Below are 14,321 nucleotides of genomic sequence, written 5' to 3' on the forward strand. Positions count from 1 at the left end.
TCAAAAGAAAGCTTTTTCAGAGAAAAATCTTCCTTTTTTTACAGCTTCTGCCCAGGGACCTTGAGACCCTTCCCACACGCACGGTCTATGGAAGTGCCCGGGCCAGGGACTGAATCAGAACCGCAGCCGCAACCTAGGCCACAGCTGTGACAAGGTCAGATCCTTAATGTCCTTTGCTAGGGCAGAAGGTCTTTGGACCTTTTGGAGAGCTGTTATTGTGTTGGCCATTTTGTACCCAGATCTGAATAGCTGCTTAAACCTTTTGCTGCTCCCCACTGGAGAAGAGACTGTGGACGCCATCAGCTGCCTCCAGAAATGCACAGGCCGGGGAGGAGGTACCAGGTCTGTTTTCTCTACACGGAACATTGCAGGAAATGCCTCTCAGCTCCTACGTGTTTCCTCCAGATTCTCGAAAGCTGCTTCTGGGGTGTGGCCACTCCTTTTCTTTTCTCTGCACACCCATGGAGTGAGGGAAGAGGGGAGTTTTTCTTCATTATCAGGGCTCCAGCCTGGGCAGCTGAGAAGCCAGATTGCAGATTCCAGGCCCAGGGAACAAGGCAAACTGCAGAGGGCCAAGAAGCTCAGGGCTGGGCCCCCAGTTCTGGTGCGGTGTCCATGGCCTTCATAGCTATTTAAGGGGCAGCGGCGGCGGCGGCGGCAGCGGCGGCGGCGGCGGCAGCAGCAGCAGGGGAGGGGGTGGGGTGCCTGGTAACCAGGAGGCTGAGGCCGTCCTGAGCTGCAGAGCTCCTGGTCTGCCTGACTGCACAGGAATGATCTGGGTGTTACTCTCAATGGCTGTGGCCCAGCTGTCACCAGAGTGGGGGTGGGGAAAAGGCTTCCTAAATACTGGAGGGCTTCTAGCTACAGAGGCAGGCCCTGAAACTGCTAAGACTGTAAGGAACAGAAATTCCAGAAATCTTATTTCCTTTTCTTGGCACCTCAGCATCCACCATCACAATGCCTCCCCTTTCCTATGACAAGGCAGTATATAGCACAGGGTTTAAAGAGAAGGTTCTAGCTGCCTGGATTGAAATCCTAGCTTTTTTCTTCTGGCTACCTGCCTGACCTAGGACAGGAAAATAAGCTTTGATATCAGTGTCCTCTTTTGAAAAAATGGGGAAAGAACACTATCTCATAAAATTATTGCAGAGATTTTTAAAAATTTTAATACATGACATGCTTAGCAGAGTGCCTGGTACATAAGGAAAGATCAATTCATTGTGGCAAAAAGAATCTTAATGTCTCATTTGCAAAATACGACTAATGCATCCTGTTCCACTGGCGACTTGTCAGAAAGCTGTTGATGTAAGAGCCTAAGAAATTGTTAACTCTTCAAATCTCAGAAAGACAGACATAAACGCCAAATTTTTGATGATCGTATTTGACATCTCTTATTACCTCCTCAAACCCGAAGCCTCAAGTCATTTTCGGTTTCTTCCTTTAGTTTATTATTTTTTGCTTTTTAGGGCCACACCCGCGGCCTATGAAGGTCCCAGGCTAGGTCGAATTGGAGCTACAGCTGCTGCGGCTATGCCACAGCAACGCGGGATCCGATCTGCCTCTGCGACCTACACCACAGCTCACAGCAATGCAGGATCCTTAACCCACCCAGCGAGGCTAGGGATCGAACCCTCATCCTCATGGACACTAGGCGGGTTCGTTATCGCTGAGCCACGATGGTAACTTCCCATCCTCTATTTCTTGACCCCCCAACCCCCAACCCCCAACAGAGAAGGCTGATTTGGGTCCCCGCACCAGCCTTCTCCTAGGGAAAGGGAGCAAGAGGAAGAGAAGCATACGGGTGACCTCACCCTTTGTGACTGGCCGTTTTTCCGGCTGGGGCGCGAAGCATCCCCGGCCAGACTGCAGCAATGGCCCTGCCCCGCCCTTCGCTGCAGTCCTGGAAGGGCTCCCAGGGGCGGAGGGGTGGGTGGGGTGCAGAAGATTCTCTGCAGGGCGGGGAGGGGCAGGATTGGAGGATGCTGGCTGCGGGGAGGGCGGTGCGGCTGGAGCATCTCAGCCCGCCTGGGCGGAGGTAGCGACACCACTGCACCATCAACCCCCACCCCTGGCGCGCGCACTCCTTCCCCCTCCTCCCGCGGCGCTCGCAGGACTCGGCTCTTCCCCCGCATTGCCTCTTCGGCTTCTTCCGGGAGCGCTCGACCCTTTCCGCCTGACGATCGGGCGGCGAGTCGGCGGGAGCTCCGCCCCCTTTGCTCCGCCGGAGCTCGACCCCGCCCCTCGCGCCGCGCCGGGGCCCTTCCCCCGCGCTCGCGCCCGCTCGCCGCCGGAACGCGCGCGGCCGCCTATAAAAGAGGCGGGGCGCGCGCGTCACCGCCACTACCCGCTGCGGAGCGAACGGCGAGGAGCGGAGGCCGCAGAGCCCCGTCGGTTCCCCCAGCACCCCCGGCCCGACGCACCCACTGCCCTCACCCCCAGGAGCCGGTGAGAGGAGGAGCGGGCGAGCCAGGGCGGGAGCGGGGCCCGAGGGCGGTCGACCCCTGGGCCGGGAGCCGGGCAGCCCCTGGGGCGGGGCCGCGCCAGCGCGCGGACAGGTGAGCCCGGGCTGCCTCGCCGCTCCCTCGGTGGGGCGGGGAGCCGGGCGAACCGGCCGCGACCGGCTTGTGGTGCGTGGGCTGCGGAGGAGCCGCGGGGCCGAGCCTGGGCGCCGGCCGCAGGAATGTCATTGACTGGGCGGAGGGGGCGGTGGGGCCGCCAGGTCCCTCCCGTACCCCCCCTCCCCCAGCCGGCTTCGGCCCCGCCCTGCCCCATCCGGCTGCGGCAGGTGGGGCGGGGGCTTCCTGGTCCGCTTGGTTTCTCCATTCTTCTCCCCGAGGGGCGCTTCCCCCGCCGCCCCCAATCCTGGCTCCTCGGTGGGGAGCGACTTGTGCAGCTCCTTTCTCCAAAGCCGACCAGCAGTGCCGGCCCAGCCCTTGAGGGAGGAAGAGCGGAAGATGAAGGGCTCTTTGACCTTAATTTCATCCAATGTAGCGATCTTGGCCTTTTCTCGATGCAGAAAAGTCCGAGATTGGCCATCTCCTTTTCGTCCCTTGTAACAAACATATCTTTCCTCCCCAACTGATTTGCTTGTAAATAACTGGTAGATGCGGCGCTTGCTTTGTAGGAGACCTAAATCAAATAACTTAATAGCTTAGAGGGTTTTTTGTTTGTTTTACTCTGAGACCAGGTCTTTCGAGTCGAGGACAGAATATTTGTCAGAAATTCTACAGCCAGCCGGTGTTTAATGATAGAGCAGCCTTTTGTTTGAAAGCTAGTCCTGCGAATTTGGTTAGATGATTCCCAAAGAAAATTGCTTTTCATTTAAAAGTCTTCTTTGGGAAAAAAAAAAAATTCTCTTCGATGAACTGGGATAAAATGTATTTTAAACAAAGGGCTCGTTAAGGTTAAGGGTTGGATATATTTTAAATTAAAAGCTAGACTAGCCCAGAAGGCTGAGTTGAGGTGCAACACCTTGTCATGTCTTTTATATAATAGATCCTAGACTGTGACTCTTTGTTCTGTCTTCATCCTGATATTTTAGAAAATCTTAACCACGATGGCTGTTAGGGAAGGAGAGAAGAAAGAGCATATGAAATATTTTCATAATGTGTTGAGAAATTGCGTCGTCATAGCAATTGGACTTAACTAAAGCAGAATGTATCAAAGATGGAAGGGTGGGGGTGTCTTGCAGCCAGGAAACAGAAAATCTGAAGAACAGTGGGAACACTCAGCTGTATGAAGCCATGAGCCAAGATTCCAGCTCCTCAAACTCGTCCTGTATTTTCCCTTTTGTTTGCAGCTGATGTCAGGTTTGGAAAGGTCACATTGAAGGCCAAGTTTAAAAAATGTGCTACAGGAAAATAAAAATGTGCTGTGTGCAGGAAATTAACAGTAAGCCTTTTTTAGTAACTAGGCCAGCCTCACTCAAAGGGACCCTCAAAGTGTGTTAGCTGTTATCCAGGGACCTAGATGGAGAGCCGAGCCTCGAGACTCGGTAGGAGCATTGGTCCCTGCTGGACAGATGGGAGGGAGGCCTATGGTGAACCATCAGCTTGGTAACATTCTCAGATGTGTTTTTGATCTTTGGCAGTGTGTGCATAGTAATCTCATAATTAGAGAAATCTGATATGTCATAGGCTCACCCTATAAGCTTGTCTAGCAATCCGATGAACAGGTTAGGTGGGGAGCGCTGCTGTTTAAGTATGGCCTTTGGTTCCCTGGGTTAGAATTTCCAAGAGGAAATTTTTCCTCTACCTGCCTTCATCCCTTTGAGGGGGTGGGGTGGATGGCGGCTGCAGATGCTGAGAAGTGGATGTCAGGAATAGCCCACAGTCCTGTCATTGCTGAACCTGCACTGAGGACAGTGGGCAGGCGGCCGGCCTTGTAATCGATCCTCCGTGGGCTATGCGAGGACTTTGCTAGCCATGCAGTGGGTCTGTTGCAGCCCATCAGCTGTGGTCCGAGGAGGTGGAAGAATGCAGCGCCCTGACGGCAAATGCTGACTCCAGGAATGCCGTGGAGGCACGCAGAGCTGATCACTTGGGGCCAGTGGACGGGAGCAGCTGGCTTCACCTCCCTTCTGCCTCTTTTGCGTATTCCTCGTGGTTGGGTTTTGAACAGGAAATGGTATTTTGTAAAGGAAATGTCCCCGTAACCCAGGTCCAAATCAGATCTTTGTAGCTTGGGTTCTTTCTCGTATCCGACGGCCTCACAAAATTATGCTGTTTTATTACTGAATGGAAGGGGCTACAGAAACCATCTGGTACCAGGAACCTCAGTTAATCTGTGGGAATGTGGGAGGCGGGGAGGCATGTTTAGTGTTAAAAAGTATTTTCGGGGCGTTCTCCTGTGGCCCAGCGGGTTTAGGATCCTGCATTGTCACTGCTGTGGCGCAGGTTCCATCCCTGGTCTGGGAACTTCCGCCTGCCGCAGGCTCAGCCAGAAAAAAAAGTGCATTCACGATTATTCAGGACTGTTTGAAAAGTGGGGAAACCGAGACCCAGAAGAGGGTATGGCTTGGCCAAGGCAGCACATCTGCTGAGACCCGAGAACCTTGGTGGTTTGGCCATTTTAAATTCCTGGTGGGACTTAGAAGCTCTGTGGCGTGAGAAGAGCACTGGGGAAATGTCTACCATGAGATTTTTACCTGTCTTCCTAGATTTGTAAGGGTCCGTGCTCTTCGTTTTGAAGTGACTTTATCAGCCTGCCCTTAGAAGCTTGTTGTCTTGCTCTCCCCCCCCTTTAGACGCCACCTTCCTCCGTCATGTTGTCATCGTTTCGTAAACGCAGAGTCCAGGTATTTGACCAGCATGCAGGAAATGCATTACCTTTTCAGTTTGCCTGGCTTGCAGTGAAGACACACGCGTGTCAAAAGAGGTCGAATGATCTCAAGAGAGGGTACAGAACCCTGCCTGCATGACCTTTCTGTCAAGCACACCGATTAGGCTTTGGGGTTTTGTTTTGTTTGGGTTTTTTTGATGCTGCGTGAACAAATGTCTTCGTAGATTGATTCTAAAATTTCCAAAGCCTCCTGTTTTTTACCTTCTTCTCTTTAAGGCATGAATATTATTAATTTCTTATCACCCTGCTGGTATTTGCATGTGGTGTTTGCTAATTTTTTTTTTTTTTTTTTGATTGATGGTTGCTTGGTTCTTAAGAACCAAGGGATTAAGAAACATCATCTGATATTTGAGAAAGAATAATCTGAAAATGTAGTAAAAAAATAGTATCTTTTCAGTTTGACAAAGATTGTAAACTTGAGTTTGTTTCCTGCTGACTTATGCCACAACTCTTATGTTGAAATGAGCTTGCATTTTTTAAAAAAATCTCACTATATATCTGTATTTATTTGTATACAGTTTTTGAATGTTTTTCAAAAAGAAAAATGCTTAATGTCTTGATAACCCATAAGGAGAAATAATCAACTTTGCAAATTTCTACTGATTATGGGTGATAAATCCAAGGCAAGCCCTTTTATAAATCAGACTCATTATTTAAACAAGGTTTATAAAAATGGGCCCATTTTAACTTTTTCCTGTGTTGAATCTCAGTAACATGTTTTGCACTTAAATACCTCTCATCTGAATTTTACAGGTTATGAAAGGTAAGTAGCAGCAAGGTAGTGTTTGGGAGGCATTCAGAAGTAAATTTTCTCAACCTTGCTGGGTGTTTCTGGATTTTGATGCAATGCAGTATGAATCTTCTGCTCCTTAAGGCTAAATCCCTGCTCCCCTATGCAGAATCCTGCTAACAAGTTGAAGTGATTAATCAATTTGAAGACTGATGTGCAGATCTACAGTCCAGACTGGAGTGTGGTTTAAGCAGAAACATTTGGGGTTTTTCTATGGCTCAGTCTTAATTTATGTATTATTACTCCTCTGCCTGCCATTAGTTCTACCACTGAAATCTGCAGCTGAGCTGGTTTTGAGTTAATTCACTTCATCTGAGAACCAGTTGGTATCAAATTTTATGGGCGCTAACCAGTTCTTTGGCGGCTTGTTTGGGGGGGGGCAGGGGGGAGCCCTTCCATATCCGTCGATGTAATTCTCCTGCTGTGGAAATGTGAAATTTGCTGGCTTTCTCAGCCAGGGGGAAAAAGCACCTTTAGGCTCTGACTAAGCAACACAAACCAAACCGATGCATGGGTCCTCTGACCTTTTGCTCTGGGTGCTGTTTCTGAATTTTTCCATGGAGCCAAATGCTCTCTTCGTCCTCTTAGTCCCCAGAATCCCTCTCCCTTCCGAACGATACGTCTGGGGTCCTGCCCGAGGTCAGGCTTCATTTTGCAGTGTTCCCAACGCCCCTGTGTCCCTGTAACGGCACGTACGCCCCTGTGTCCCTGTAACGGCACGTTCAGCCAGCCATCGAGAGGTCGGCGCTCCCAGCCCTTTGTTTCCAAATAGGCTGCAGGACAGTTTATGCTCTTCTGAGGTTCCATAGAGAAACCCAGATTACTGGATCCTTCCACTGTTGAGAGCTGTGTGGGGCTGTCCTAAGCTACTCACTGCAGGTGCCAAGTTTGCCGAGTTTAAAACATTTGACCTTTGATTTGAAAGTGTTTGTATCTGCAGCCTTTTCTTCTGTTTCTCAGAGTCCTTCCCACCCCTGCCTCTCCCCGCCCTCCAGAGACACTTAGGTCCCTGGCACAGTGGCCTTACAGCTGCTGCAGGTTAGGTTAAGCCTTAAAAAAAATTCCCTAAGTACCAAGCTTCAAACAGCTGTCTGTTGGCGGTCTTCAAGAAGACAAAGGTAATAATTAATGGCTCGGAGGTTAACGAACCTGATTAGTATCCATGAGGATGCAGGTTCAATCCCAGGATTAAGGATCCAGTGTTGTCCTGAGCTGTGGTGTAGGTGGAAGACTCGGCTTGAGTCCCGAGTTGCTGTGGCTGTGGTGTAGGCTGGCAGCTGTTGCTCTGACTCGACCTCAGCCTGGGAACTTCCCTCCATGTGCTGCGGGTGCGGCCCTAAAAAGACAAAAAAAAAAAAAAAAATTAATGGCATCTGCTTTTGTAGGAGTCATTTCACCTGATAACATGTATAAGCGTGTGTTAGATGTGGGGAGTGATTCCTGGCCATTGACTTGCGGTGACACTAGAACTTTCTAGCCAAGATTCCTATCTTTAGACACCCCCCTTTCTTTGCAGAGATCTAGCAGTCCTGTAAGAATGCTGACAAGTTCTTTTTATTTATTACAATAGAGGACATAGTTGTAATTCCTGTTTTATCCCCTGGGTTCAATTCACTTCACTTGCTGAATGATGCAGCTAACATTTTGACCGCTGCATTGCAGCATTTATAAAGAGCCAGTCTTCCCTAATAAGATTTGCCACAATACGACCTTTTTCCTTCAGTTTCCTCAAGTGGGAAGCTATCCTTGAACAGAGAATGCATTCAGCCTTTCTCCACAAACGGAGGTTTGATTGAGAAAATCAGGGTTAACCCACTGCTTTGAGATAAGCAGTCAGTCCGTTGATTGTAGCCCTGGAATTTGGCTCCTTTGCGGCTTTTAGGCCGTTGGCGCGCGAGCTAGATGGGCTGCTGTGGTTGGAGGTTGGGTTTTTTTATGGCGCATTTCCCAGCGTCTTCCTTTGTAGCTCTCAAGAGGTGTTAATCCCATTAAGGCTGGGAACAGCCTGGAACCTTCTCGTTGGAGTCTTATCAGTCAGCTGCATATTTCTGGCCTGGGGTGCAGTTCTTGTCCGTGTGCCGCCACCTCGGAACGGGTTGCACACTGGCAGCGTCCAGAACATTCCGCTGCCTCCCAGAGCTGTGGGGGAAAGGTTGTAGCACGTTGGGTGGCAGCGGGTCTTTGGCGATGTGAAATCTTTTCCTGTGTTTAAGGTGGTCTGTGGCAGTGACCCTTTGAGGAGCAAAAAGAAACTGGAAGTGTAGAGAGAGGGGAGGGGGAGCTGCTGTGACCTGTGGTCACGCAAATGAACACCCTGAGCGCCCACAGCCGCGGAGAGCGCTGATGACTTTCAGATGCCAGGCTCCCCAGAGACAGCCGGTTGTGACTTGGCAGAGCTCCCACCTACTGACGTCAGCTGATCTCCTGCAGGAAAGAAAAGTCCATTATTGCCTGACCAAAGCACTTGGTATAGAATTGACTCGTCCTACTTCACTGGGGTGACAAAGAGGGCCTTTTAGGTTGGTTAATTTCAGCAGGGCCTCGCTGGACTGTCTCCCTGGATTGGTAGGTTCCGATCCGCAAGCTGAACCCAAGCAGGGGGGCTTGCTCAAGTGGAACTTTTGCAGTATTATGTTGGAAGTTCTTTTTTCATCCTAAAGGGCTGCTCCCACATGCAATCCTTTAGAGAGTTCTCTCCAGCCGAAGGAAGCACAGTGAGTCCCGTGACACGGGGAGGCAGGACACCATGGACATTAAAGACTGGGGCATCTGACAGAAACCCTTGTACAGTGGAGCTGTTGTTACATGTTGATACATACGATGCATTCCTTGGAAACTAAATTTTATAAGGAAGCAAATTAGGTGCATAATTTGCTGCTGTTTTTCCATGTTAACTGTTTCCAGAGAGATGAAAACAAAAGGAGCATATCAGTTATTCTTAACTCTAATTGTTTATTAACTTCAAGAAGACTCAATCTTAAAAAATTAAGGCAGTCTCTGCTGGTTTAGTGGGTTAAGGCTCTGGTGTTATTGCTGCTGTGGGGTGAGTTTGATCCCTGGCCCGAGAACTTCTGCATGCCTTGGGTAAAGCCAAAAAAATTTTTTTTTTAATAATTTAGTTCTGAAAAAAATGATTCATATATTCTCCTCTCCCCCCTTTTTCCCCTCCAAAGTGGGGCTGGGCTGGAAAAGATAAGAGGTAGTAAAAGAAATTAATAAATGAACAGCCTTTTTTAGGGCCGCTGTACCTGCGGCCTCTGGAAGTTCTAGGCTAGGGGTCGAATCGGAGCTGTAGTCGCCAGTTTACGCCACAGCCATAGCAATGCGGAATCTGAGCCACATCTGTAACCTACACCACAGCTCACAGCAACACCAGATCCTTAACCTGCTGAGTGAGGCCAGGGATCAAACCGACATCCTCATGGATACTAGTCGGGTTTGTTTCTGCTGTGCCACAACAGGAAATACTTTTCTTTCTTTTTTTTATGGCCACACCTGCAACATATGAAAGTTCCTGGACCAGGAATTGAATCGGAGCCATAGCTGTGTCCTGAGCTTCAAGCAGCGGGAGCATTGGATCCTTTAGCCCACTGTGTCAGGCCAGGGATCAAACCTGGGTCCCCACAGTGACCTGAGCCACAGTCAGATTCTTAACCCACTGCACCGCAGCAGGAACTCCTGAACAGCCTTTAGTAAAGACCAGGTGAGCTCCCGTCATGTTAAGAGTCACTGGCTCTAGGAGTTCCCGTCGTGGCGCAGTGGTTAACGAATCCTATCAGGAACCATGAGGTTGCGGGTTCGATCCCTGCCCTTGCTCAGTGGGTTAACAATCTGGCGTTGTGAGCTATGGTGTAGGTTGCAGACGCGGCTCAGATCCCGCGTTGCTGTGGCTCTGGCGTAGGCCAGTGGCTGCAGCTCCGATTCCACCCCTAGCCTGGGAACCTCCATATGCCGCGGGAGCGGCCCAAAGAAAATGGCAAAAAAAAAAAAAAAGGGTCACTGGTTCTAGCATGCTGGTCTGGGAACCAGAGCATCCGGGTCACTTAGCTCCATGTCTTGCTTAATAGATGACCTTTTGACTCTTGACTACTTAATGAAGTGCCAGTAGTCTGTTTCCAGATTCAGTGCGACTGACCTCTAAATACATGACAAGTTCTGTGGTCAGAGAGCAAAAGTAAGGTAAGATCTTTTTTTTTTACAGTTCCTTAGGAACTCTAAATTCTCTAAAGAATTTATAAAAATCCAGGAAGGAGTTCCCTTATGGCACCTGGCACTGTCACTGCTGTGGTATGGGCTTGATCCCTGGCCCAAGAACTTCCATGTGCCACAGGTGCAGCAAAAAGAAAAAGTGACGCGGTGGTGCTCTCGGAGGGCCACGGAGGGGGTGAGGGCTTCGGATTCAGGACTCGAGAGAGGACAAGGCGGCTGCTTTAGACTCTGAGGGGTTCGAGTGGGTGTGTCGTGGAGTTGGGAGGGGATGTTTCTGCCAGAGGGAACTTTCTGGTCTGGGAAGTGGACCTGCCTAGGGCCTGTAGCTTGTGGTTGGTGAGGAAGTTTGATGAGATAGACCTGGAGCAGATAAGGCGGTCGAATGAGTGAACCGCGTCTAGGAAGCGTGGCCAGAGATGGTAGCGATGCTTGTCCAGATCCTGTCAGAAGCCAGCCTCTCCCAACGAGGCTGATAAACCAAACCACCCTGTTCGGCACAGACCTTCAATTTGTCAAGATTACTCTCTGTTTTTTGTTTTAAGGACTCTCTTGAAGCTCATTTTAAGAACAGGAAGTGTTTTTTCAGACACAGCTGTCTAACCATGCAGAACTCTGCTTCTTGAATTTGATTTGCCTGAGGTCCCACCCTGCCAGCGTGAGAGGAGCGGCTACAATGCCGCCTGGGCCCAGGGTCCGTCATTCAGGTGTGGTCATGAGGTTGACACCTCATGTAGCTTCAGTCAGCACATTCTTGTCACAGATCTAGTTGTTACCTGGACAGAGTCCCAGTTAGACAACATGGCAGATGAAACTTGGGTAGATGACTGAGGGCTCTCCACCCTTTGCACGTGAGCCAGGGTTGCATCTGCTCCGTCATTTGTGCAACAAACATTTGTTAAAGGCCTCTGACTGCTAGAAATCGGGCTGCAACAATAAAGACTACAGTGTGTTCAGTCTCATTATGCTGTGGGAAGTATATGCAGGTGCTTTGTAAATCTGTGGCAAAGTTAGAGTCTGAGAAGGAGAGGAGTTCCCTCTGTGGTGCAGTGGGTTAAGGATCCAGCACTGCAGGTGTGACTCACATTCACCGCCTGGACCGGGAACTTCCATATGCCACTGGTGTGACCGTTAAAAAAAAAAAAAAGAAAAAAAAAAGTCTGGGAAGTGGGGAGGAAAGGAGAGCTGAGTCCAGTCCAATGTGGTAAAGCCTGCTCGCTTCGGGGGGTGTTGAGCTGTGGACGGGAGTTATCCAGAGACGAGGAAGGACATTCTAGGCAGAGGGAGCCTGAGCGAGTGGCTTGGGGTCACACAGGAGAATCGTGTGTTTGGGAGGAGTCCGTGTTTCTGTGTGCCGGGAGGGTGAGGGGCGTGGGTGAGACCAGAGGGTCCAGCTCAAGCGGGACAGTGTATCCTCTCTCAGGAGGGAGCCATGGAAGGTCTTAGAACATGAGAATGACGTGCAAAGGATGTGGCTCTCTTATAGTCAAACAAATAAATCGAACTTTGTGGGAGAAGAATAATAACAAGATAACTGGTTGGAGTTCCCGCTGTGGCACAGTGATCTCTGCAGTGCTGTGATGTGGGCTGGATCTCCGGCCTGGCACGGTGGGTAATCCGGTACAGTGGGTTAAAGGTCTGGTGTTGCTAAAGCTGCAGCATAGGTCACAGACTGAGGCTCAGATCTGATCCCTGGCCTGGGAATTCCACATGCCGAGGGGTAGCCAAAAACCCAAACAACCAACTGGTGAATTTGGAAGGAACAGGGACCCTGCTGTGATCACTCCTGGTCTCTTCCCTAGAGAGGTAGGCTCTCCCTAGAGAGAGTGTCCTCGGAGTTGATTCGGTGCAGACAGTGCTTTCCTTGACACCTCTTAGAGCTGCTTTAATCTCTGAAGAGCTGGAAACGGCCCAGATGTCAGCAGAGGCGGTTACCTCACAGCTGGATTGGGGAGGGGAAAGTGGGGGGCACACAGGGACCTCCCTGCTTGATCCTTAGCCTGCTTATCCTGGCCCACTAGCTGGGCCAGGCAGACAAGGTCACAGGAAGAGCTCTCAGATGTTTGCCAGGCAGCTCAGTTTTTGCATCTTGTATGAATTATGGAGAAGAAGCTTATCAGGTCTCCTTTTTCACCAAGTCATAGACTCTACTCTGTAGAATGTAATTTTAAAGTTAGAAGGGTCTTGGGATCATCTCATTCTCACCTGGCCCTTTCAAGTCATTCTAGGAAACTGAGGCTCAGAGAGGGAAGGGGGCTGGTCCAAGATCACATGCTACTGGCGCATTTAGATGCTCTCTGCCATTGGTTAGTCTGTATCGGTTTCTCCCGTGGGACCGTCCTAGGTTAGAGGATAAAATGGCTTATTCCTCGTAAGGGCAGGTAGCATATTCTGGCTTTTTCCCATAAATAGGTCAGATTTTCTTTTTGACATTGAAATTTGGTGAACCTGTCCAGAAATGTGAAATTTTTTTTTTTTTTCTTCTTTGGGCCGCTCCCGCGGCATATGGAGAATCCCAGGCTAGGAGTCTAATCGGAGCTGTAGCCACTGGCCTACGCCAGAGCCACAGCAACGCAGGATCCGAGCCGCGTCTGCAACCCACACCACAGCTCACGGCAACGCCGGATCGTTAACCCACTGAGCAAGCGCAGGGACCGAACCCGCAACTTCATGGTTCCTAGTCGGATTCGTTAACCACTGCGCCACGATGGGAACTCCCAGAAATGTGAGATTTTAAAGTTGGGGTAGGGAGGTACCACTCACGCAGTTAGCCTGCATTTGTAGTTAACTTGAGCAGGTAAGAGGAAAGTAGGAGGAACCTTTTAGCACACTTTTTTTCCCCCTAAGATACACCGTGAGGGCGTTCTCTTGTAGCTCAGCCAGTTAAGGATCTGATGTTGTCACTGCAGCAGCTTGGGTCACTGCTGTGGTGTGGGTTCAGTCCCTGGTGTGGGAGTATCTACATGCTGTTGATGCAGCCAAGAAAAAAAAAAACACCGTGATTTTCCTTCACTTTTGTGCATTCAGATGAAGCAAAGCCTGTTCATTGCCCAGGCTCTCTGGCAGCCTGAAGAAACTTGTAGGATTGGCTTTTCGGGGTAACTGAGACGTCGGCTACGTTAGGTAAATTCTTTCAGTTCTTGATGTTAAAGACTCAGTTGCTGGGATTTCCCTGATGGCCTAATGGCTACGGATCCAGCATCATCACTGCTGTGGCTCCGGCCTCTGCTTTGGAAAGAGTTCAGTCTCTGGCCTGGGAATTTTTGCATGCCATAGACATGGCCAAAACAATAAAAAAAGACTTGGTTATTTTATAATCATTTCCTTTTCTTCATTGACTAACAGGCCGAGATATAGAAAGGTAAAAAAGCTGAATTAAGAGTAAATAATTTCCAGAGTTCCTGTTGTGGTACAGTGGAAAGGAATCCGACTAGGAACCATGAGGTTGCGGGTTCAATCCCTGGCCTCTCTCAGTGGGTTAAGGATCTGGCATTGTTGTGAGCTTTGGTGTATGTTACAGATGTGACTCGGATCCCATGTTGCTGTGGCTGTGGTGTAGGCCGGTGGCTCCAGCTCCGATTCAACCCCTAGCCTGGGAACCTCCATATGTCGTGGATGTGGCTCTGAAAAGAAAAAAAAAAAAAAAAAGAGAAAATAATTTCTGGAGTTCCCATTGTGGCTCAGCGCTAACAAATCCAACTGGTGTCCATGAGGACTCAGGTTCATTCCCTGGCCTCACTCAGTCGGTTAAGGGATCTGGCGTGGCTGTGGATGTGGCTGTGGCATAGGCTGGCAGCTGGAGCTCCAGTTCAACCCCTAGCCTGGGAACTTCCATAGGCCAAGGGTATGGTCTTAAAAAGACCGAAAAGTAAATGCTTTCTAATCTCCATACCATGAAGTGCACAGACCAGTGACCAGTCACAGACCAGTATAGACCATTGTTCCCGCCGTCACGTTTTTCACATGTGGCCGTGGTGGTGAGGCC

At 49.9% G+C, this 14,321-nt stretch overlaps 1 protein-coding gene across 50 annotated transcripts in view; it reads left to right on the plus strand.

The window, feature by feature from the left end:
• Positions 1-2,339: 2,339 nt before the first annotated feature.
• SPTAN1 (spectrin alpha, non-erythrocytic 1) overlaps positions 2,340-14,321 on the plus strand; it is a 65,742-nt gene continuing 53,760 nt past the window's right edge. For 24 of the 50 annotated variants that reach the window (XM_084997004.1, XM_013993907.3, XM_084997046.1 and 21 more), the window contains exons 1-2: positions 2,340-2,445; positions 5,246-5,296. In XM_084997004.1, the coding sequence (XP_084853130.1) occupies positions 5,264-5,296 (33 nt within the window). In that variant the 5' untranslated portion in view covers positions 2,340-2,445; positions 5,246-5,263. Of the gene's footprint in view, positions 2,556-5,245; positions 5,297-14,321 lie in introns of all 50 variants that reach the window. The other 26 variants (XM_084997013.1, XM_084997051.1, XM_084997094.1 and 23 more) reach the window with 2 other exon arrangements.

The sequence above is a fragment of the Sus scrofa genome, chromosome 1 (assembly GCF_054392235.1).
Source record: "Sus scrofa isolate SSC_HxYL_T2T_F1_AM1 chromosome 1, Sscrofa_HxYL_maternal_Yorkshire_Landrace_v2.0, whole genome shotgun sequence".
NCBI classification, from domain to species: Eukaryota; Metazoa; Chordata; class Mammalia; order Artiodactyla; family Suidae; genus Sus; species Sus scrofa.